Genomic DNA, 25,832 nt, shown 5'->3' on the forward strand with positions numbered 1-25,832 from the left:
GAGAGCCAGCCTTACCGTGGCGTAACTGGGAGAAAGCCGCCGCAGCGTCCTCGCTACTAGCGTAGATTATACTTAGCGTAGGCACTGGCGCGGTGTGGTAGATATCTTATAATTGCTTTATCTCAATTATGCATCTCAGCTCACCTGCAGCTTCACCCATATCCAAGAACATACAGTGGAATGCAATATTCCAAATGGGTTGTAATTGTGGTTTTGTATCTAATGATTACTTGGTATTTCGTCTAAGATTATTCAGCAGGATAGTATAACACTTGTATCTTTAAGTACTATAATACTTTAAAAACGGTATCACTTACGGTTGTGCCATCGGTTATTGTTTTCTACAGTTCAGTCCTTTTATGATATATTTACTAAAGACGGTTTTGACTATCCTACAGAGGATTTTGGCATTTAAATGTAAACTACGTTTCCTGATCCAAGTTTTTAATGTTTTATTTGATCAGATGAACTTAGGGCTAATAAACCGTCTCTAACACTTAACCTGGGGGCCAACGACTTCAAGGTGACTTTAGAACCACCACCAACGACCGAGCAAACGGGCTGCTCGCTAAGACAGGATCGCTCAGCGGTCATCCATCCAAGCAGCAGCCCCGCTCGACGTTGCTTGATTTGGTAATAACCGCATTAAAGCTATTCTACATTGTGATGTATTTATACATAAATAAAACATGTAATTTTCGTGTGTTTTTTAATACCTCATGTTCTGCTTCAAGTAAAAATGTTATTTCTAAGTCACTATTCATATTCATAATACAAAAATTTCATATTTCACAATGTCATGCCATAAGAATAATGTTAAACCTCACGCTCTTCTATGACCTTTCTTTTCGTTATAGAAGTATGGGAGATATTTCATTTTAATTCTCTTGATCGTTCCGGACCCGGAAACTCCAGTATAAACCTAAATGCCACTACGAGGCTGATTAGGTAGGGTTGTCGTAAATGCGGTGTATTCGAAAATACCATTTTGAGACTGAATAGAAAGGGTAACCATGAATCGGGTGTTTTCCCAATTGGTGCTTTGAGGCTAATGGTTTAGGTTTGCCGTGAATCCAGTGTTTTCCCAATTGCCGCTTTGAGGCTAATAGTTCAGGGTTGCCGTGAATCCAGTGTTTCCCAAATCGCCGCTTTGAGGCTAATAGTTTAGGGTTGCCGTGAATCCAGTGTTTTCCCAATTGCCGCTTTGAGGCTAATAGTTTAGGGTTGCCGTGAATTCAGTGTATTCTAAAATAATAATTAAATTCTGTAAGATAAGATTACCAGTGAAGCTACTATACTTCAAATTCCATAATGAGGGAGACGAGATAAGATTGCAGGTGATATATTTTATGATACTATCGGACTTATATATATATATATATATATATATATATATATATAATTCTTTGTGTAGTAGCGTTGCTTTCAAAGAGTGCCAGCAATGTGCTTTAAACTTCACGCAATACGATTGGCAAAAGTCAGTTTTTAAACTATGTTGAAACATTTATTCGTGTGTGTTTAAAGGAAAATACAAGAACAATATGCCTAGTCGCAAATAGTTTTTGCTGGATGAAGATATTTTTTACAAGTATTGGTATTTCATTAGTTTGTAAATAAGTTAAATGAAAAACATATTTTTACTTTATGAACAACAAGACGTTTTCTACAACTCAATTCTAATGTTGGAAGTTCGTAACACTATTGGTTCTAACATGCTATTTCAAATTTTATTTAAAAATATAAATATTTCTTTTTCAAAATCACAATCGGTTTGCTCCCTCAGTAGGATAAATCACCTAACAAAGTAGGTTCTAAACAAAGTAAAAGAAATTCATTAAACCAATGCACTGTGCCATGGGATCATGTTTTAAATTCCTTACCTAACTAATGAGATATGGTATTTAAAGTCCCACAACATTGAGCTCCATTTATGTATGATTTAACAGTGATTAACTTTTGTAGCAATCATTACCCAGAACAGAAAGTATAAAAAGTAACTTTGAATAACGTGAACAACGTTACTGAATTAAATGTAGAAACCCTATTAAGATGGGCCTTCGAATTTTATCAAACCACATTATCCTACTGATATAATATAAGGACACTCCAGTATCGTGTTAACTGTCTTTAGTATTACGAACTATACAGATAGATGTGAGTTAATATATGGGCTTATAATATAAACTTATAAGCGTTATGGTTATCCAGCATAAAGTATGCCCATGTTTGCTGAAATATGATCAGTTCTCTAATTGGGTTGGATGCATTCAATTTAATTTATTCAGAAATTATGGTTATCCAGCATAAAGTATGCCCATGTTTGCTGAAAATGATCAGTTCTCTAATTGGGTTGGATGCATTCAATTTAATTTATTCAGAACATATATTCACTGGAATGAACGTGAACCTTCTATAAGGAACGACAAGGCTTCGCTTACACTTGCTTCCACATTTTTTTGAGTCATCCATAAATTAAAATGTACTAAACTTACACACCGACTGCGATTGTCACAATTTAGTTTATTCTTTTCTCCGTGTCTAACATTGCCAGATAGGTAATGAAGTGTAACTAAATATGCTATGACTACAGCTATTGTAACTACTATAATAAATTATTGATAAGACGTATTAAAAAGATTTCTTCAAAACTTCTTTTGTCCTTTTACTGGCATTGTCTCTAAAAGTATTTAAAATCTTTACAAATTCATGTATGCCCTTGGTTAAGTATTGGCTTCTGACAGCACTCGATTCAACAGCCTTTTTGAGTTTCTAGTAGAGCCGTAAGTAAATGGCTGAACTACCACATTTTAAAAGCTGTTAGTAACCCATTGCATGGAGATTGCTCAGGTCATTTATGAATTTTTAAAAATCACCAACAAAGTTAACTCCAACCAACTGATTCTTATATAGGATGTTGTAAACTTGTATTATGAAGGTCAATACGATTTTATTGATTTTTACATGACATACGTATTTATCTGGGACTCCTCCCTGACTGTCTTTCTAAGGTATGAAATTGATACAGATTAATGAAGATCTTTTTGTGGCCTAGACGAAAAACTTAAAACCACTTAATTTTGGCACACAGTTAAACGAATTAATTTTGTGCTCAAAATACTCAGAGAATCATCACATGCCGTATTGTCTGCCAAAGAAAAATAAGTACTTTGGTATTATCTGGAGGCACTATTTTTGGAAAAGTTATTCTTACCCTGATTCTCTAAAAATATATTGTTAGTAATATTAGACTTTATTTGGCTTATTGAGAAAATTACATGTCATTATGTAAATTGGATGTTGTCTTTTGGCTCCCAAAGCGAAGCAATGTTGGCAAGAAGAGGCCACTCTGTCCCAATCTACTATTTGATATTTGGATTTACAAGTAGATTTAGATTAGGATGTCGTGAACATGTTACTAGTAGTACCAAAGTTAAATCTAACCTTTACGAGTGCTCACGTGGTCTGAGTTTGAATTTGGAGAATATCTTGGGGGATATGTTTCTTCTTTTCGACAAAAGTGCGGTGTGTCGCCGAAGGGAACACCGAAGTCGGCACTAGTGGCTAGGGGCATTTCCAATCGGTACTTTCCCGACATCAACTTGTTTGGCGTTAGATCACGATGGACGATAATAATAATAACAATAAATCTGTATTACGTTCACAATTTAAGAAAATTGTATACAATCGTCATTATACATGAAGTAAAATTAATTTAACTGTATAAATCAATTTAAATACAAATCATTTCAGTCATTAAAAAGTGTTCAGCTATGCTGATTAGAATATTTAGAACAGAACTAAAGGACTTGAGCAATTCATTTCAATTAACTTCAAATTTAATCCCAGGGGCCCATCATAAACTCTTCAACAGAGTAGAACACCTTCGACACCAATAGGTTTCTCAATCGAGCTTTGAATTTGTTAGGCTAATTTAAATTCTTTATCTTTACCAACCTCGGATGGTAAACGTTCGAACGTGGCAGTTCTGTGGCTGTTGAATACGCAAGTTGTCCCTACCCCTGGTCCCATATTGGTGAACGTCCCTGCCTTGGACCCACTCGCACTTGAATCGCCAGTACAGAGCAACCTCAAGGATATAGAGACAGGGCAAAATCAGTAATTCAAGCTCCCTGAAGGAATTTTTACCTGAATCTCTAAATTTAAATTACCAAAAAAAAAAACCTTGTTGGTTTTGTTTTGTTGGTTGTTTTGTTTGTTTGGACCGCTTTATTTTGAATTCTAAATACTCTTTCAAATTTGTATTTAGAACAGCTGCCCCACAGTCTCATGTTATATGAGGATATACAAAGCCAAAATAGGCGGTTCTTAGTAAGTCCAAGGAGCAAACCTTTGAGAGATTTCGTAAAGCATAAATGCCCGAAAAACCTTTGAACATATGCTTTCTATGTGATCGTCCCATGTCAGGCCTCGATCAAGGCACATCCCTAGGAACTTGGTAGAATCATTTTCCTCACATCATCCACATCACAGCAGCACAATCCTCGGGCTTATATTGCCGAGGACAAAAATTAATCACATTTGATTTTGAACTGTCTCAGGTTCGATGTGGCAAGTGATCTAAGGTCGGGAAATCAGTGCGGGCTCCCCACACTTCTGAGAAGAAAAGAAAAAACATTCTTTAAGATAGTCCCTAATTTCAAGCTCTGATCACGTAAGCGCTCGATAAATTTTTATTTTATAATGCATACGTATATTATATTTATCTACTTATATATATCCTAATAACAGATAGTAGTTAGGGACAAAGTGAACTCTTTCTCGTCGACATCGCTTCTTTTAGGGAGGCAAAAATAAGAACCGATCGTCACAATAACAAGTAATTTTCACAGCAAAATAGAATATGTTCCTAACACTGTAGTTTTCTCAGATCTCCGGCAAAAAATATTCTTCCAATAATAGTGGCCTCCTGGAAATACCAAAGTACAAAAAATTATATCGACTAACACAAACCTCGATTTGTGAAACATTCCAGATTCTCCCTATTACTGATTGGGATTTTCGACGAGAACAAACAATAATTTCATTGAGGTGAGAAGCCAACGATCCGGCAAATCGTCGGAGATGCAGCCAGTACGGCACGATGACTGCGCTCACGACTGTGAAAGTGCGGAGAATGTTGTCCTTCCCGAAGAAAGCAGAGGTCAGCATCGACTCATCCTTCCATGGGTTACCTTGGGTGAGAGGAAGATAAGTCAGACGGAGGAAGGGGCTAGCACATAAGTGAGCACGGCATAAAGCAGCCGTTGGCTTCCGCAGTGGACATTCAATGAACACGCGAGTCCAGGAAGCGGAGGCTTCCTCATTGCTGCAGCGCTGCTTCTGAGTCGACAAATTGTACTTGGCAGATTACTCTGTGAGGAAGAGCTACTAGTTGTGTTATTGGTAGTCCAAGGAGGCAATTTTCGTAGAAGCATTGTTCTTCAACCATGGCAAGAAAGTCATAGTAGGTCATACTAGGTCAAAATATTTGTATATTTTTAACTTTTAACGCCAATGTTATTGCATGCAGAATATATATTCTTAACCAAATATATATATATGATTTATTAATACATATAAACATACGGTGTGTGTGTGTGTGTGTGTGTGTGTGTGTGTGTGTGTGTGTGTGTGTGTGTGTGTGTGTGTGTGTGTGTGTGTGTGTGTGTGTGTGTGTGTGTGTGCGCGCGCGCGCTCAAATTTTATGCACACTGAAGAGATTTTGGAAACAGATATACAGCAAAGATTAAATAGACAAAGTTGTGCATAATGTGAGACCAACAAATCAATGTGTCATTTATTATATTCTTTTTAGTTTGAGTAAATGAAAGTTCGTTAAATGTGTAATTAATTGTTTAATTGATTTGTTGGTTTTGTTATTACGCACAACTTTGTCCATTTTACTTGTGCGGTACCTTTTATAGTTTCCAACATCCCTTCAGTGTGCATACAATTTTGAACACCTTGTATGTAAAATTACCTACTCCAAAAAAGTAAAGTGCAAAAACTAAGTGCAAAAAGTAAAAACATTAATCGCATTTGGAAATACAAGCTTAAAACGGTATAAAAATAATGGTGAATTAACGAACAAATAAACAATACCAGTAATAAATTATTTGATGATTAATAACAAAAAATACACCAAAAACAACAGTATTTAATAATAACAAAACAAAACCGACTGGAAAAATATTCAAATAGATTAAGAGAAGAAACATGCTAATTATAATCATTATTCAATATGTAAGATAAAAACGAATATCACTCACAAGGCTGGTTGTTATATTTAGAATGCCCCAATTATACACACACTTCAAATCATTTAGGTTTTAACTTTTATTTTCACTACAGCAGAAAAATCGCAAATTCTTTCATAATACCTGTCCGCCGATCTACGTCATCAACATGTATTTGCGTAACAAGTATTCATTTTATTACTTGTGGGTCTATTCCACTTGAATGTATCTTGTATACCTAGCCTCACTTAATTTTGATGTGACGATAACTTGTAAAGGACTGACAAATCGAAATAGTGTGCATATAAATGAAATATAGTAACCTTATCTAGGACAATCATATTCAATATATAACAAACAAAACGTAGCATCCACTACAAAATAAGTTGGATAATTTATTTTCACATTTATATTTGTAGGTAAGTTTGTAATGCATCTATCAGCTATGTGTTTACGTAAACAAATCTCTGACGTATCCACGTATCATCATAATTATGTAGCAATTTTTAAAGATAATAGGCGTGAATATCTTATGGAATAAATGTTAACAAAGAATAATTCATGATCGGCTTTAGATCCAAAGAGGATAAAGAAGATAGCTCTAGGAATAAAACCAAGGATTTCAACCGTAATTGTAATTAATCATATACAGAGGCGTTCCTTATATGATATATAAATGCATATAGAGAGTATTTACGGTAATGCTTCAGGAAGTAGTTCTTCACTTCGGGTCAAGGCAAACATCAAATGAACATGGGTCAGAAACGCTCAGTTTACCGTCTGTCTATCTGTCTGTATGTGTTTTTTAGATTTTATTTTTTTAAGAAACCATTACAGATAAAAACTCAAATTTAGCACAGTGACTGTTCTTGAAGTCTTAAATAAACAGAAAGTAATATTATATTAACACATCGCGTTTAAAGATGGATGATTGAAAATTTTAGAGTTTAAATTAAGAAAAAACTAATAAAATATTTTAAAAAATAAAAGAAACATTTGATAAATGTCAATAAAATATTTTGTCACCTAGGTCATATAAATTGGTAATTAAATATCGTATATTGTTCGAAAAAATATCATTGTTTACTTCCGTGCTTATGACATTTAAAAGCTTAAACTTACATTATTTTTTAATCGATGTGTCAAAACTATCAAACAATCCAACAAGTTCGTATGTTATTAGGCTTTGAAAACCAACTACCATCTTGAAATGTGATTTGATAATATAATATTCATTTGTTATTCATTTGAGACTTTTTTGTGGCATTCATTTTGAGAACATTAATTGAGTTTTTTTAATGTTGAATAGTTTCTTAAAAAATAAAATTTAAAAAAAACACATAAAGATTGACAGACAGTAAACTAATTATGTTTACCCATATTTATGACAAATGTTTTATTTACTTTCCAAAAATATCACCGGAGAGTTCGTAAACACTCTGTATAAGAACCAAATTTGGTATAGTTGTTCTGTGGGAACAAATGTTGTTCAAGAATATTCAGTTAGCCACTTTCAAACAAGGCTCAACGTAGCTGCGTTAAGTGTGAAGGCTCAAAAGTTCTACACATTTTCACATAACTACCCTCACTTTTATTAGATACATGAATCTGAACAAACATTGAATTCTAGTATGTATCTTCTATGAAATATATTTTAACCAATGTAGTTGAAACCAAGTGATCGCCGCCCCAGGCCATATTTTTTTTATTTAAAAATATATCCAGTGATCAATGGATTTTCGTTACCATTAATATGGTAATTATATTGAATAAACGTTGACCAATACAATTTGTTCTGCCAAGGTTTAAGTGCCTAGGGATGGAACTCTGACACCAAATGCAGTTTTCACAACTTATTATTTCATTATTTGAACCAAAATGAATATGGAATTTCTATTACACTTGATACCAAGCGAGAATAATCCATGAATATATTTTGAGCCATGAGGGCAAAGTCTCTGTGTCATCATCATTTCTTCGAATCTATCCTAGATATCTTAGGGTCCACGAATATTAATCAGACATTCTTAGAATACATGTAAATATATACATATATAGAGGGGCCTCAACCACAAACTTGGTTATTGTTTCATTGGAAGTAAATGCATAAAACACAGATGTTTTTGATACGTAAACTTGACACTATAACTATGTTCAGTTATTATGTAATAACATTAAATAACATTTTTAAGTTTTTATTTTAACCGTATCATAAAAACCGTAGTTCACCACACATATAAAAAGTACCTTTAGGCACTTGATCGTTATTTCCAACCTCGGCTTCCCCTTGCGTAAGACCCGATTGCGCACCAAAAACTACCTTTTGCTCCTAGTGTTGAAAAATACTGTAGTAGTAAAATATGCAGTCAACATTAATAGTGTATAAAGTTTTAACTGGCTAACAATGCACACTGATAACAAACCAATAAATACAAGACCTTATAACTAATTCAAAACGTGAATGTAATGTAAGTAATTTAATGAAATACAACAACAAGCCTTGTAAGATATAGGAAATGTAACAAAGCGGATTCACAATGAAAATAATTTAAAACTAGTGTAAACAATATACGCGAGAGTTTTAAAAAATTCTCTCAATTTAATGGATTCTGTAAGAACTACAACGAAGATTGATACTAAACAGTTCAATAAACAGAACTACATACATAAATATAAAACAAAACAAAAAAAATGAGGATAACACTTTATATAGGTATAAAGATAACACTGTACACATAATACAATCTTCAAACTAACAATTACTTCATTGAAAAATATTCAATCATAACTAGCCAATCAGTTTATAATTGCTTGAATCATGCTCACTTATTCAGAAGAAGTCGACACAACCAGGAATGTGATTGCCTAGGCACATTATGCCTGGTAGCGCGCTGTTATAGGAGTACTAGGTGCTATTATGATTTTTGTGAAGAGATAAGCATGAACTGCGTGTACATGAACGGCTGATTTCCTCTAACAGTTCAGGTACGTCGGTTCCAACGTTAATTAACTTCCCTAGGAACAATATATCAAGTAGCAGACGTCTTTTATATAATGGAGAAAACCCCCCATGCATAAGAACCCCCCTTGAGTGCCACGCCCGTGTTAACTCGGACAATCTCACTTTGCGTTCAGCTTCCTCACCCGTGTTAACACGTTCCAAACAGCTGCTTCGCTACACGACGCCTGACAGCTGAGTTGTAAAATGATACACATATGCCTCTATTTTACAGTACTTTTTACTTGAACTGCTTCAAATCCACAGTAATCATGTTTAATTGATAATGCATTCTGGCGGTTAACTACGAGAATCTAACTAAACTATCATCAAAGCGCATGGTGAAGTTTTACCTGGACATTAGAAACAGAACTTTATTATTTGTCTAGTTTTTCAGCTGACTTTTTGAAGTTGCTACTACAAGTTTGTTTTATTCTCTATTTTTATTGTGGTTCAGTTGGTATGGTAGAAATTAGTTTTAATAATGATAAGGACGTTTTATTAATTTTAGCTTTGCCCGGATGCGTTGTTGTGAGTTAGGCCCTTTAACTTAAAGGGTTAATCTGCAACTTCATCTGCCTGATAGGAACCGCCCTATATCCAAACCCTAGTATTAGACCCACTAGCCAAATAAATCTTATCTGTATTCCTTCCAGCATGTTCATGTGATCAATCTGGAAGTGTGACCATACAGGTTAGCGGAGACCCCAGCAGACACCGTACAAGGTGGATGTATATGCCCCGCAGTGTATCAGTTGAAAAATCGTCTCGACCAGTTATAATTATAAAACCCAGACAGATAGCTCTAGTTCATACCGTAGTCAAAGATGGTCTGGGCTCAAGTTAGCCATGGTGGTCACCCGTTGGTATTTTACAGATTCCAGCAGCAAGCCCCTAAACTGTGGTGTAATATATGGGTGTTACGTATACATGCTAATTACGTATTAATTTTTATTTCATCATGCTGATACCATTTCATAAGTTCAACGTAACTGCAACAGCAAGCAATCCTCAATGGATGCCATTTATTGAAGTATTTGGCGTCATATGAAAATAGTGCATTGCAGTTCTTTGTTAGTCTCTGATAATATAAATAAAGGCGCTGAATAACGTTGGACCGAGCATGAATCCCTGAGGCACTCCAGAAATCACAGGGAAGAAGCTTGAGGTTGAATCTCAGAATCTCACAGAGAGCTTATGTTCACTGAGGTAGCTTTAGGATCACTTAAGAAGAAGATACCATAACTTTCAGAGAGGGGGGGGGCTTTGGTATTAAATTAGGGTGGTCAATTCGGTCAGTTATCTTATCTAATGTAAAAGCAATCAATTTGTACTTCTGTTAATTGATCTGCCAGTGTTAATACAATATTTATTGACTGAAGAAGATTTACCATAACCAATCCAAAATATTTCAATATTTAAATTATTTTCTAGCATTTTTTGTTCTGGTTTTAATTGGGACCCTTAATAATAGTAATTAAACATAAATATCTAATTTAGTAAATTTGGTAAAATTATGATTTCCCTTGGTGTTCGTTTACTTTTGCCATTTTATAAGAATAAAAATCATTTTTTATGGAATAAAATATACAAATTAAACTAAATAATAATTATAAGTATACCATTATATTAATAAAATATATATTTTATGTCGTTTTTGGGAAAGTAAAACTCCCCGATTAATGTTTATATTGGTTTGAATTTAATCTTCACCGTCGTTTAAGTCTTATTTACAAATAAGACTTTGTAAATTTTATACAAAAATTTATGAATGATACTTTTTACACTAAAACTCTGTTTTGTTTAAATAAATACTGCTTTAAAATAACTCTTCCCTTGGGTAAAGGGTCAGACGTTTGTATTTTGGCAATAAATTGCAACCAGGATGATAAAAGTAACTGCAATAGTTTTATATACAGCATACACGCTTTGGTGGCATAAAGTAGCTTCCCAAAAAATTACAGGCGCTAAAGAAATTCGCACTGGCCATTTATTCCATTATTAATCAATTGTATGAGTCCTACATTGTTGCAAGGGAGGTGTCAATGGCCGTATTATTGTAATGAGTATTATATGACACCATATCTAAAATAATAGTTTCCTATTGTAAATTATTCAGCTAAAGAACTACAGATACTCTAAACAGTAGGCCATGTGAAAAATTGATAATAACCTATAGATTAAATCAGTTTCCCACACAGAGTAGATTTTTCGATATAAAACACGACAGTTTGATCGGAGATAGGGCGGCGTCCTGCATGTTGCAGTGAAACAGTCACATATTATTTACTGTAGTTCAACGCTCAGGAGTAGATCTTAATATGATTTTACCCTGCGTAGTTATTTTTACAGTCACTGGAGTGCTGGTATGTAAAACAACCATATTTAATTTATTTGACTTTATTATACAGGCAGGTATAATCACATTAAAAGTTACAAATACAACAAAAATTAATTAATCCTGATTGATTTAGACTTTTGTAAAGGGTTTATCTTACAATTTTTACAAAGTAATATAGTATAACTTCATGAGTTTTTAAAATAGGTAGCCAAAATAATTTTTTAAAGGATTAAAAATTTGTTGCATATTAAAATTGAAAAATAAAATAAAGACAAACATTATGCTAACTTTACTAAATTTACCACTCTTTCTGTTCTAATTTTTATCGATAAAACTCAAATAAACCAATATTAGTATTAAATCAAACAATAATATAACTTACGATATAAATCAAAATCCTACGAATATCAAATTCACTACATTGAACAGACCTTGAAAATTATATTTATTGAACACAAATGATAAGAAATCGATTAAAGATGAGTTAATAAATAAAATAAATATAATTAAAAAAGTCGGAATGCGCTGTAAATAGACCTTTTATTAACTTTATACCCAAGCTGTAATTTTATATGGGTTTCTAAAGTATTACGAGGAAAGCATTATAACGATAACTAAGTAGTCGTCAGATACGACAGTTTTAATAACTCGTATGTTGGTATTACGTATAGCCATAAGCGTGTTATAAAAACAATTTAATCATTTTTACAAATAGTTCTGCACCAGAGAGCAAATTTCTTAATCGACTATAATGAGTAAACAAATAAAAAAAGAAATTGCGGAATTAGTAAAAATGTGTCTTCAATTAACTCATTTCTTCTACTGACGAAAATTCAATGCGTAACATGAGGTGGCAATAGAGTCATCATAGTCACCTACAAACGATAAAAATACATAGACTATATACATTAAAAATATATAATATACTATACAACCCCATGTGAAATTTCTCGCTGTTGACTGATTCACTGGGTGACGTAAACAAATTATAACCAGTTCTAGAATGGCTAAAAACTTGACACACTGGTAGTTTTTGTTGCGTATCCTTTGAAAAAAGTCTGAATCTGAATGTTATATTATTTATTTATAACTCTTAAGTTCAAAATGACGGAATTTATTTTTTTTCACCGTAGTGGCTTTTGTTTGAGGCCCAATAATGGCCGAGGTGATGGCTAAATCTAACGAAGAGAATGGATTAATCTACAAAACGTTCAGTAACTTTTTATCCTATATCCAAAGCCACAAAACGCGTTCAAAGTCAACAGACTTAATTACATTTAGACAATTTTGCATGTTTTTGTATTCAAAGCTGCTTCCATTTCAGTCAGTGATTGACTGCATTGGATTTCACTATAGTAATAAATACGCATTTATTCCGTTATTTATCATAGCAAAGAAAATATCAATGTTGTTTATCTATTTACAGGCCATATTTTATGTGAATTGAACTTTTTTATTCTAGTCTAATTTTACGACATTTTTATTTAAAAATGTTAAAGGGTCGCTATTTTTAAACTATTAATAATACATATTTTCTTTCACCCTAAAATAACATCGTAATATGTACACATGCGAAATCAGAACCCTATAATGTAACTGTTTTGAGCTGATTTTAAATCAGAAACACAGATTGACAGACGTATGCTACCCAAAGCGAAATAGACCAGAGTTTAAAGGAAATATGTTGTTTAATTCCACCTATTTAACCACAGTATTCTCAAAATATTTCCTCACTTTTCTTAACAACTTGAAGGTTATGCCAATGATAATGTTAATTATAAAAGTGTTTATAAATGTCGTTACATAAATACAATACTTATTACGCTTTTCTTCATTTAGCTCCTCAATATCTACTTACTACAATTTGAAATTATTTGTTTCTGAACTAAATTACAAAAAAATACTGCGGATAAATTCTATTCTCAATGGATTTGAATTTTATTTATCGATTCCCACTTCCATTGTCTCTAATTATTGTTTGAGATCGCACAATTGTCTCGCACACAGGCAGGAAATAATTATTCCCGGGCAGCGTTTGACTGAATTGTTTCAAATAGCTAAGACTTGCTATTTTCTATTTGTGCAAGGATTTGGCTAATGATATGCTAGTTCGCGCACATTGTCTTTCTGTCCATTTATAGTTCGACTGAACAAAGTAGTGCTGAGTAAACGACTAGCAAGCTCCACAGTAAACTTACATATAGCTTTGATCACGTGACCTAAGGATTTACCGAACTGTAATTTTACACCGATTTCCAGGCTACACTGCTACCAGGCTAGCATTTTTTCCCAAACCACTCCAAGAGCTCGAGTACTTAAGAGATCTTGCAGTCGATTGTAACTTCTGCAAATTACCTGAACGGTTGAACCGTTGTTGTTGGTCTACAGTATGATTTCTTTTGAAACACTTAATTTTGTAATTGATTCTATCATTTAAATATTTTATTCAATTATTTTGTATTTATTATAAACCTTAGCGATATTAACGTATTGAGCTCTCGCGCCGCTTATAGTCGACATCACCCGACGAACTAAACTACTCGTGCATTGACATAAAATGTTTTTAGCCATAGAGAGTGTATAGATTTCTTTTCTGCATTCAACATGTTGTAAGTTATATTAGTATTTAAGAATAATTAATGAACGGAATTGAGTACAATTCATTTATCTGTGAGCATTTAACATAATGAATTCAAAATGATTTTTAATCTCAATAGAATAGGTTAAGAAATATTGGTGGTGGAACAACTGAATATGACACAATAGTGCATTAGAATATTCAATGCCATGACGGTGAGCTAAATACGGCATGTACATTTTTAAACCAATCATTTGCTTTTGTTAAAGCACACCTTGTTTATACTACTATTTATATGTAAATAAATTGATCTGCTTTAGTAAAAATTATGTTCCAGGCAGAACAGCAATATGATGTACCAGCCAAGAAAGCTTTCTTCGACTTTCCATTTGAGTATTCTGGCTTGTCAACCAGTGAGGACAGGAGGCATATACCACTTCAGAATTGGAAACAACACCAAAGAGAAGTTGATAATGATAAACCAGCTTTTGGAATGGAGGAAATAGTGGCTATATCAATGGGAGAAAATGCACAGAAAACTGGCTTTGAACCCAAAGAAAGATTTCGAAGGGCTCCTAAAACACCTGAAATGCCATCCTCTCCAGAAGGAATGGCAAAACCACCGGAAGGAATGCCAAAGCCGGAAGGAATGCCGTCTTCTCCCGATAGTATGCCAAAACCACCGGAAGGAATGTCGCCTCCTTCAGGTGAAATGCCAAAACCACCGGAAGGAATGTCATCTCCACCAGAAGGAATGCCTAAACAACCCGAAGGAATGCCAAAACCACCGGAAGGAATGCCGTCTCCACCAGAAGGGATGTCATCAGCTCCAGAAGGAATGCCAAAACCTCCTGAAGGAATGCCATCACCTCCAGGCATGGGTTGATTACAATGTAATTTAATTTAATTCAGGTCATACAAGAGTACATTTTTATTTAAATAAAAAACTTATAATAGTGTTAACCAGTAAAACGTAACATATACAGATGACTTTTCGTATAAATCTACCTGTTTTGTATTCTTTTATAACCCAATTCATCAATATTTCTAAGAATCTTATGGCGAATGCAATATTTGAGTTGGGAAGCAAACAACTTTATCTCGTATTTTCATTTTGTTCAAGGAGTAGATAGACTGTTCACCTATATTTTTCTAATTTTATATATTAAATAAGCAGGGTACCGTATTACAGAACTGCACAAAAAAGGACTGTGACATATATGCCACAGCATATTAAGCATTTGTGAAATCTGTGAAGCTCTGAAAAAGTCCTCAGTGCCTAATCTTGGCACGCTGGGCATGCGCGTCAGTTTGGGCACTCCAACAAGGCTGCAACTGTCGGAAATGCTTAACGGAAATGGAAAAAACTACTTGGAGTTTTATGGTCAGCAATAGCGTGATAAATATCCAAGGCGTTACAGATTTCAACAAGGTTATCTTTAAATATCTTTTTGAACGATGGGCATTCTTAAGCATCTCTTAAGCCAGTGCGTCCTCTGGAGAATCGTCGGTTCCGTAACCAAAATCTCATTCCTAAACAAGAGCCGATAACTTTTAAACTCATTTCCTAGCCTCATTATTAAGAAGGGGTAACTTCCCATCGGATAACTGGCATGATCACAAGATTAATGATAGCCACTGTGAAAAGATAACCATTTGAAGTTCTAGCTGAGCATCAGTTTCTAACAATGGTCCAATTATGCAGAACGCAGACAGGATTGTTAGTTGTTGTTAAGCATCGCAGATGACAGTAGTTGTTGTCCACAAGTATACCAGTATCGCTGCTTAGACTGACTTCGTGATATGGGACAACTTTTACTTGGAAGACTTGATAAGTCGAAGCATATCTTAGATGGGTCATATCTTCTCAGAACCTTTCCCTTTTTTTTGCACCATAGCACCTTAGGCTACTTCGTGATTTATAATTATGGTACTATTGAAAATCCTTACTAATATAGCGAAATTTCATATGACAGCATCGAAATCAACAATGGCTGCAGGACATCCTGGACTCTTCGCTTTTTCCAGATAGTCTAAAACAGGCCTGGACGATAGTGAAGAAAATATAGTATAATTGGGAACATTCACTTTATTATGAGATACTTTCAACAGGCACTAAGATAAGATGTGTCACTGGACAATTAGCATATTATTTTATATATTTTTATTTTTGTATAATGCTTTCTAAATTTTACCTGGGGATGGTAACAAGCCTAGAATACTATAGCATAGTATAGTGAGTTTACTTTATCAATATAACGAATTGGAATGTTCCTTAAATTGTGTATTTTGTTAAATGGTTCTAAAAATGCGAGTAAGATAGGTATTTGTAATTTAATTTATTCAAAAATTTTAGAGTTCAAGCACAAAACAAGATAGGCTACATACGAGCAAATTGAGCGAAAAGGTGAAATAATTCCACGTGAACATCTAGGCAACATCGAGTTCAAGAACAGCGCGTGTTCCTCCAATCCTCCATGGAATTTGGTTTAGCGTTAGTGAAGTTTATCCGTCCGCAGAATATCTCTAGAATATATTGAAAAATATAATTGAAATTTTGTATCTTTTGACCTCGCTGTATGGGCTGGCAACATACTGCTGTCTGGATAAAGACAGGAAAGTTTCATGAACCAGTATAATTTAAAAAAAAAAAAGGCAAGACCAAGTTTGATACGTTTTTTTCTGACAATATCATTAGACATATCGTTAACGAAGCATAACTGTACACAGGATATACCGAGAATGAACTGAGCTATATACATAAAATGTTTCATAAAACTTAATTTCTACACAAGAAAATCTAATTAAATGATGGTGCATGAGCCTCTACGGGATTTGACAGATAACCTATCTTTCAGGGGATTTTATCAAAACGACTGATTTGTAGTGAAATATTGAATATTTTTCTGTCACCAGTGGGCTGGCAAAATATCTCTTTAACTGCCTGTCTGTCTTTAACACAATATTTTGAGAAAAAATTGAGCTGGATTTCTCATGAACTTTTAAGTAACATTTACACTTTGGCAAGATTGAACTGAATGACATGCATGTTCCAAAGAGGTCACTTACCAGCCTTAGCGGAGTCTGTTTTCGCGACTATTGGAGTGGTATATTCCTACGTTGTATATTTTTGCAGAAGGCTGCCACTTTTGAGACAAATACTTTTTCTTCACATTATACTAAAGTTTTTAGTGTTTATTTTTTCATTAACCTGGTAAATACAGACTAATGATAAAAAACTTGTAATTGACTTGTTCAAGGTCAATATATTTTTATATAATTTTCATCTTTTTTTATCTTTTTAAGAACATTAAAATTATATAGCTCTTTGGGAGGTTGACCACTGAGCCTTTCCATGTCCGGCCATTGGTGGTGGTTCAGAATCGGAGGTTACATTTAAGCGTTCGTTCATTAGCCCTAACTGTGGTTGGTTACTTAAGATACCCTTTAACCCTAATTTTAAATAAAGTTTGGAAATTTTTGGAGGTGTAATGAGGGATCACAGTTTCATATATACTCTGAAAAGTTGTTTTTGTCTTTTAATGGTATAATTTTCTTGGGTGCTAAATCAAGGTAGAACTTTAGAAATTTCGTAATGTGTAAAACCAAGTAGTTTTAGTTACAATTCTCATGTAACTTACATCTAGAATAAGCCCTTTACTTTGTTATTGTTCCTAGAACTTTCTTCCTTTCTTTTATTCCTATTTAAAAATACTAAGATTGCTTTCATAATTTTATTCAAGTGATTAATAGTAGTGAATTATTCAATAGTTTGCTGTCAACTAGTAATTGTCTGGTAGAGACCCTCTCTAACATTGCACTAATATAAAATGTGCTCTGTTTGCTATCCTTGCAAGCATCCCGCCTGCCCGGCTATTGGTGGTGGTTCGGAAGTCACCTTTAAGCCGTTGATCCCACGTTAAGTGTTAGAGGGGGCTTCTTAGCCCTAACTTCACCTGGTAAAATAAGACATCTTTACATTTTTACTAATATTCGTTTTATTTTATCAGCCAAGTTTCCACATAAGAGTGTCAAGTAGGCAGCTGAGAAAATCCAGTGGAATCCATCAAATAAACTACAAAAGTGGAGCACCTTCATTTAAAAATATGTTACTGTAATTCTGTGACTCCTCATAGACTAAATATTGTATCCACATGGCTGCAGTGTTATGACTGACGAAAAATGCGATTGGCAAAGTTGAATGTGTGATATTCAGGATGATTTATTTCTTACGTGATGAAGTAATTGACGTTTCGGTTCATTTACATAGATTTCTAAGCATGATGTCATCTCAGACTTAGACATTCGAATGATGACTTTGTGGGATTGGCACCAGAACTGATTTCACTATGCAATAAATTGGATGCTATTCTATAAAGTAAATTATGATTTGAATAAGTATTTACATCAAACTAATGAAGAATCAAAAATGTATAAATAACTTACTGGAAAAGGAAACATAACTAATGAATACGGGCAAGAAAATGTTTATTTCAATAGGAAATTGGAAATAAACTAGATTTATTAATAGAAAACTTAATAGCTTTCAAGAAAGGAAAACATATTTTAAAATTTAAACATATACGAGATATTTTAAATGTTGGATTTCTTAAATCTGAGTAAGGATCATGAGGCTATATTCAATAAAATATTTTGACCATTGAAGCTGACCAGGAACAATGGTCAAAAGATTAGAAATACAATACAAGAAAATATTCTTTAAACTGATCATGATTTTAGTTTGGTATATTCTTGGCTGAGCTTTAGCGAAGTGATTCCCCCTCCCCCCCCCAGCGAATCACTGGTGGGGCAGGAAAATGTTTATTTCTGTCTGTCTGTTTGTCTGTCCACACGATATCTCGAAAACGAACTAGCCTATAGACTTTATACTGAGCATTAGGTTTAATTTCTATATGAGGAACACTGAGTTTGATGACAATTCATGTTATCCACGGCATTTGGCTGAGCGTTAGCGAATATTTTAACATTGGTCTTATGGGTAACCATGATGGCAGCAAAAATTGTAGGATAAATATACCTACAATAACACACAACAACAAAAACAAAACAACTATCAGAGATATGAACATGTGAAATAATATAATATGAATAATAATATAAACACATGTAGCCTAACTATCTCAACAAATTCAACATCGTTTTATAGTGAGTTGCTGTGTAGACTTAATTCAAAACCGATAAAAAACACAGTTTGATGAAAGAAAACTGAATATATCATGTGGCAAGATACGTCGAGAAAGATTTTATATGTAGACTTTACATTTTACATGAACCATCATTTCTACAATAATTAGTTCTATGATACATTATATTTTTGTTAACTAGGTATGACTGTCTGTCTGCCTATCTGTCCGCATAACATCTCGAGAATGGAATGAGCTGTTTACTTGACATTTTGCATGCAACCTCAGCAAAGAGTGCTATGACACGTGTTGTGGCATACCTCTATCTTGTAGTTATTATGTATTATAGAGCAAAACAAAGAGGTGATTCAAATTTTTCGGTAATTTACAGACATGTTCATTCTTGCTTGTTTTGATATCTTGCAAGATTTCAGAGAACGGCCGTATACATTTTTGAACGCTATGTAGTAATATTGCTGAAATAATGGTAAACACTATAATTGTATTAATGCCTAGCTGATTCAAACTAAACCGATTCCAAACTAAGACAGTACTTACACATTTCATTTCTTTATTATCAGAAACATTATTAAAATATATGACAAACTTCAAAAAGAGTACCGGTACAATTAGTTGTACATCTGAAAATATTAGAGGAAGACTAAGAAAAGCCAATGCCACTTCTACGATTGGCCCAAAAACTCAGATACTGAGCAGTAGAGCAGTAGCTGCCTACAGTAAGTTAATTTTTAAGTTTCTGCTGAAAAATTCTTTTGTTGTTTATAATTTTCATGCCGAGAGGCAGTTTTGAGAAAAAAGCGCCCCAGATTTATGTGGTAGTTTGTTGGCCAGTAAGGTTTGATGAGGCATCAAGGCATCAAATGACTGCCATTTCAGTCATTCATTCAGCAATAGTAATTCCTGAATACTTAAAAGAAGATTGTTTAGAGAGATTGCCTTCATTGATTAATATACTTAGGGATTCTAGATGCCAAGATTGGTAACACTTAAAAAATATATTTTGATGTAAGTTAATATGCACATTTTCATCATTTAAGAATTGGCAAATTTGAGATAATTGGGAGAAACTGTTTACTTCCAGATCATTGGATTTTGTGGAAATATAAACCACATTCATTACAATGTTTTCACTCCGACTACTTTGCTAGGAAATTAGTATAAGTATTGAATAATATCGGTCCCAGTACCCTGGAACCCTGGAAAACTCTCTAAGATCACGTAGCCCAGCACATGATAGAAGGAATCAATCTGCTGTTTGATATCACCAATATAATCTATCGTCTTAACTGCATGGTCCCGGTTACAAATTCCTGGGAGCTGATACTCGACCCCAAGAGAAACTGAAACATAATGACTGCTAACAAGATATATAGTATGTTAAAGCAAACACTGAGGACCAATGGGAAGTGGACAAAAGCCTTTGACCGTGTCTTTGCGAGTGATTGTGGAGTCCAGACACGGGCTCCACAATGTGGTCAAATCATAAACTCGGCATGGGACTTTGTGAAAGAAATTCATTGGGTTGTGTGTTCCTCATGTTACTTGTTTACACTTTGTGATATCGCTGTTGCTAAAGTACATGTTGTTCGCAACAATCAATCACATCGCCTATAAGTCTACTACCTATAAACACAACACGTCTCTAATTCGTAACTTCTTCTGGTGGCAACTATACATAGCACAATTTAATTTATTTTGTAGCACTACTAATAAAGAACGTAGCCAGGAAAGAATTTGGGAGAGGGGTGGTCCAGACAACTGATATTTTCTCTTAGTGGACAGATAGTAAGGCCCCATTTGATCCTTAACAAGTTCTTGACTCGTTTCTTTGTGTGACTGCGCTGGCTGTGTCCTTGCTACTAATGAATCATAAATTGGTATGATATCGAGTCTTGGTGAATAAGTAAGTCTTGCATGTTTTTTAAGCAATGTGGTAGTTATAAGGTGTGCTAAAGCAGGTATAAAGATGGTGTAATATGTTAAAGAACCAATTTCAAGTACCAAGTAGCAACTTACATGCACAGCCACATTGTTAAAATTGCACTTGTTTCACCCTTTATATTTCATTTTTATTTAACTTTCTTAGGGTTTAACTTAATAGGATATGAGTGTTTCTCTTAAGTGAGCAGTATTCATTAATTATTTTCTGTAATAATTTATTTAAATTATAAACACATATATGCAACATATACGTTTTTAATGTCGCATGGATGGCAGCAGCCATCTACCGTATACTCATAGCGTAAAAGTGTAAGTGTAGCTTTAGAGAAATGAGTGTCATTCGTTTACCGCAGGATATTACGAAATCTGATATTTCATGTGGCAACAGATTTTATCGTTAGATTTGTCTTTTCATAGACTATTACGTAATAAAAGGTGGTAAATATAACAGGGGAAATACGACTGTTATCAATTTTGGGTGGGAGGCTGCTATTGGGATAGCCCATGGAGGGTGACAGATTTTCAAATCCATCTTTGGGATTCAAAGCTCTCATTCCAGCATTAACTAAGGCTAACTTACTGCTGATTCATTCTCCAGCCTAATAGTGAGTTGCAATGCCTGTTTTCAGGACAAACATCGTACAAGGTGACTTGCAAACTTTTGTCGAGAAATGTGTGAATTTGTAGTGATCTTTAGTGGAATAGATGCAGAACCAGTTTCTCCTCAGGGGTTTCTGAATTATGCTATTTTTGTTTTTACCTTTGGAAAATATAAGTATGGTCTCCAAATTAGAATCTTTTGTTAGATTTGTGTTTTAACAGATACCAATACAACCCATGTAAAAATAATCACTCTACACCACAGTGCCATTTTTACTTCAATTAAGAATTTTTCAGATGTTCATTTATTTGATTATTCAAAAGGACTATGTGACTATGATGTACAGAATGTCCAGAACTCATGAAAGATTGAACATAACAAATTTACTGGACACTGTTCAAAGTGTGTTCTGATGGCCAGACCTAGGATCTATCATTGCCGGAATGTAGTGCATCTCTAGGCTAGGGAATTTTGTTGAATGATCTGTTATTAACCTCAGTGAAACATGAGATTTTTTTATTGTATTATTGGTCCAAAACAATATGTTAACAAAATAAAAGAATCATATTAAATAAGCACAAGACTTCGCCACCAACCATTTTTTTCCATTCATTATTTTTTCATTTGAATTTTAAACTTAAATCTAAGTATTTAACATATTGTTTTAAGTTGTAGATAGCAAAATCTAAATGTTATAACCCTTACTTAACTTACAATATAAATCTAATGTACACATTATATGTACTAAAATCGAAATCTATACATGTACCCTATGTTTACAACTTCTTTTTGTGCAATTTCATATATAACACAACAATTCTTTATTATATCTAACTGTTATACCTTATTTACTTACAACATAATCATATTTACTAACACTACCATAATAATACTGATTGAAATAAATATCACATTTGACTATACCAAATTTACCAAAACGTGCAGCTGTTGAAAAAAATAAAATAAATTTAACAAACATATATTATTCAGTATTAGGAGACTTAGGAACTATAAAATATTAGGTTAATTCAGAACATGGGCATTTATAAGATGAGTTCAGGTAGCTCAAGCCTCCCCTCCCCATTTTTTAAAGAAACCCCTTAAAATTTATTGGTGGTGGAAGCTATCTTCTGTTGAGAGGAGAGATAGAGGGCTCTAGATCTCAGTCATCTCACTTTGGAAAAAGATGAGGCTAGTTCTATTACACTAAGGAAGCACCGTCCATTCTAACAGTCATCTTCCACAGTAGACTAGACCTATCAAATTACCCTTGTGCTCCAGAATCTCAACATTTGTAGTTAGTGATGTGCTACTCCTGGACACCCATAAGGTTGTCCAGATTTAAGTGACACATCGGTTTTTGCTGTACCCACTCCTGGGGAAGACCTTTGTGGTCAGTAATGTGCCATTCTGGGCATCCACGGGGTTGCCCAGATGTAAGTAGGTACATCACAGTTTTTGCTGTACCTGGTACCTTGTCAGCCTGAAAAGAACTATTGTGTTGTTCCAATTTGGCGTACAAGCTATTGAACAGACTGAAGTATTTGAAAATTAAACTATGAACTCAACTAATTTCATTATTTGGTCACCTGATTATAGAATTAAGGAATATTCATAAACAGTAAAGTAAATAATAATAAAAAGAAATTTTGTATGTCCTTAAGTAGTTTAAATTCTAATCACTAGCTTGATTTGCAATCTAACTCCTTGCGTATCAAAATCTGAGCATCATTTAAGGAAAACAGGTAGGCAAAATGCCAAAGTCCTAGTTAAAACCAAAAATTAAATTAGTCTTAAAAGCAAACTAATAAACTAAATGAGCTCAGGTTCTCTTCATAATCTTCAACCTGATTGGGTGAACCGGAGTAGTGACTACAGTGTTCGGGGAAATCTCCACGGGGTCTGGAGTTTCAGGTGTGAGACTCAACTCGAAGTTTGCGATTATTGTACACAATCCAGCCTTCACCTGCATCTTACCAAATCTCATTCCTGAAAAGGTAAAAATTACATATATTATCAATTTAACCAAATTACAAACAATCCATTAACATTTTCAAAGTAGTTCTATTAAATGCAATACTTTTAAGTGGATAGGCAACATTTGTTATGTTTTCTGAGTATATTTAGATTTGTAATTATGACTTGGGGGATATCCATAAACACCGTAAGATTAATGAAAATAACCGTAGAAAACCCAGTATCATCACACTACCTTGTCTCACAGTATCCAGACCTGAAAGCAAGTGGACTTTAACAGGAATATCACTGGTTACTCTTATCCATGCAAATATGTCTTGAAACACCATTTATTCAGTCATGGTCATTGGAGGAGAACCCCAGCTCTGGAGGAGGAAACAGGTCTGGAAACTCATGGGTTTCAACAGGGATCTCATTGGAAATCGTTACTAGGTTATTTATAACAACTTGGATGTAAAAGTATGCAGGGAACACAAGTGCAAAACAATACAATTCTAATATTACTACTGGAAGAGCATAAACATTGAACATTAAAATGTTAGTGGATTACACTAATTTTAATAGTTTAGGAAATGATAAAAAAATAAAATATTACAAAAGAAGGGCTAATGTTTGACAGGCAAAGATGGACATGTGCCAGGATTGTTGTCAAGGTCGGAGGAATGATGTAATTCATCTGTGGCAACAAGTAAAAAAGACTGGCACTCAAAATTACTGTAATTATTATTCCATCTTTACCAAGGCCATAGGTGGATTTCTCTCTGCTAGTTCTATTTACAACTGTCAGAATCGTTTTCAGTTTGTCTTCACTTCAGCATTCCCATTTTTGTGCATTTGTCGTGCATTTGTACAAAAGCATTGTTAATGCTTGTTGTTGTAAATTAAATTTTTACAAAAGCAATTAGATATCAGAAAGTTCTTACTATTTAAATGTAAACTTGTCACATAACCAGTATTAGAAATTAATTGTTAGTTTATAAATTAGATTCAATTCTACTCTCTGATCATTAAGTTTATATACCCGAGTTTGAAAGTTGATCACACATTTAAGCAGTAGAGAGCTATAATAGCAAACGGTACCTTCAAACTTAGCTTGTTTATCTCTGCATTTAGGCATTTAAAGCAAATAATTTATAAACAGTAAATGAGTTTTTATTACAATAAGAAACAAAAAATAGTATAGTACTGATTTTTTATGCTTTTCGACCAAACTACAAGTTTTAAAATTCATAACTTAGAAATTTGTGATCCTAATAAGACAAAATTTGTATACGAGATCGGTACAAGTGTATTGTTTTTGAGTATGTAATTTAAGAATTAAATAAAAAACGTTGCTATTAAATTACCGCCTTAACTTTTATTCTTGACCAGGCGGTACAAAAAATTCAGCATTGGTCACGTTAAAAAATAACAAAACAGAGAAGTTCATAGTTATCAGCAAGGACGTAGCCAGCGAGGGAGTCCAAGGGGTCTGGCTCCCTTTCCAAATTTTACATTTTTTCAATTACTTTTTTAGTAAACGATTATTACTATTTAAATAATTCAGTATTACTGACATGTACTGCTGGAAGATCGTTCTCAACAAAGAAATGGGTCAAGAACTTTTTAAGGAACAAAATGGGGCATTACTCTCTGTCCACTACAGAAAAATATCAGTTGTCTGGACCCCCCAAATTTTTTCATGGCTTTTTTGCCTATCAGTACTTATATTGGCTTAAGTTTATTCAGGATAATGTTAGCCTTATGTCAACTTTTGTGAAACTTTACATGTTTCATATCATAATCTACGTTTGAACTGCATTCCAATGAGTTCCGGTCGAAAATGAGCCCTGTGCTGAGGTTTTGCACCAAGTCCGCACTAGCTATGGCCAGTCCTGGGAGAACGTACCTATTTCTGATATAAGCCCAATTTCTTTTTACATATGAACAAAAATGGGGGCATGCTACAGTTAACATCATTTCATAAAATTAAAACTAACTATATCATACTATTAA

General features: G+C 33.9%; 2 protein-coding genes across 3 annotated transcripts in view; one reads left to right on the forward strand and one right to left on the reverse strand.

The window, feature by feature from the left end:
• Positions 1-11,449: 11,449 nt before the first annotated feature.
• Positions 11,450-15,160, forward strand: LOC124366570 (proline-rich protein HaeIII subfamily 1-like). The gene is made up of 2 exons (XM_046823163.1): positions 11,450-11,600; positions 14,491-15,160. Exons 1-2 carry the CDS (start codon positions 11,556-11,558, stop codon positions 15,037-15,039), a joined length of 594 nt encoding a protein of 197 aa, XP_046679119.1. The 5' UTR covers positions 11,450-11,555; the 3' UTR covers positions 15,040-15,160.
• A 7,195-nt stretch (positions 15,161-22,355) lies between these two features.
• Positions 22,356-25,832, reverse strand: part of LOC124366038 (probable cytochrome P450 6a14) — a 28,551-nt gene continuing 25,074 nt past the window's right edge. For both annotated transcript variants that reach the window (XM_046822247.1, XM_046822246.1), the window contains exon 5: positions 22,356-23,849. In XM_046822247.1, coding sequence (XP_046678203.1) covers positions 23,683-23,849 — 167 coding nt within the window. In that variant the 3' untranslated portion in view covers positions 22,356-23,682. The remainder of the gene's footprint in view (positions 23,850-25,832) is intronic.

This window comes from Homalodisca vitripennis, chromosome 7 (assembly GCF_021130785.1).
Source record: "Homalodisca vitripennis isolate AUS2020 chromosome 7, UT_GWSS_2.1, whole genome shotgun sequence".
Taxonomy (NCBI): domain Eukaryota; kingdom Metazoa; phylum Arthropoda; class Insecta; order Hemiptera; family Cicadellidae; genus Homalodisca; species Homalodisca vitripennis.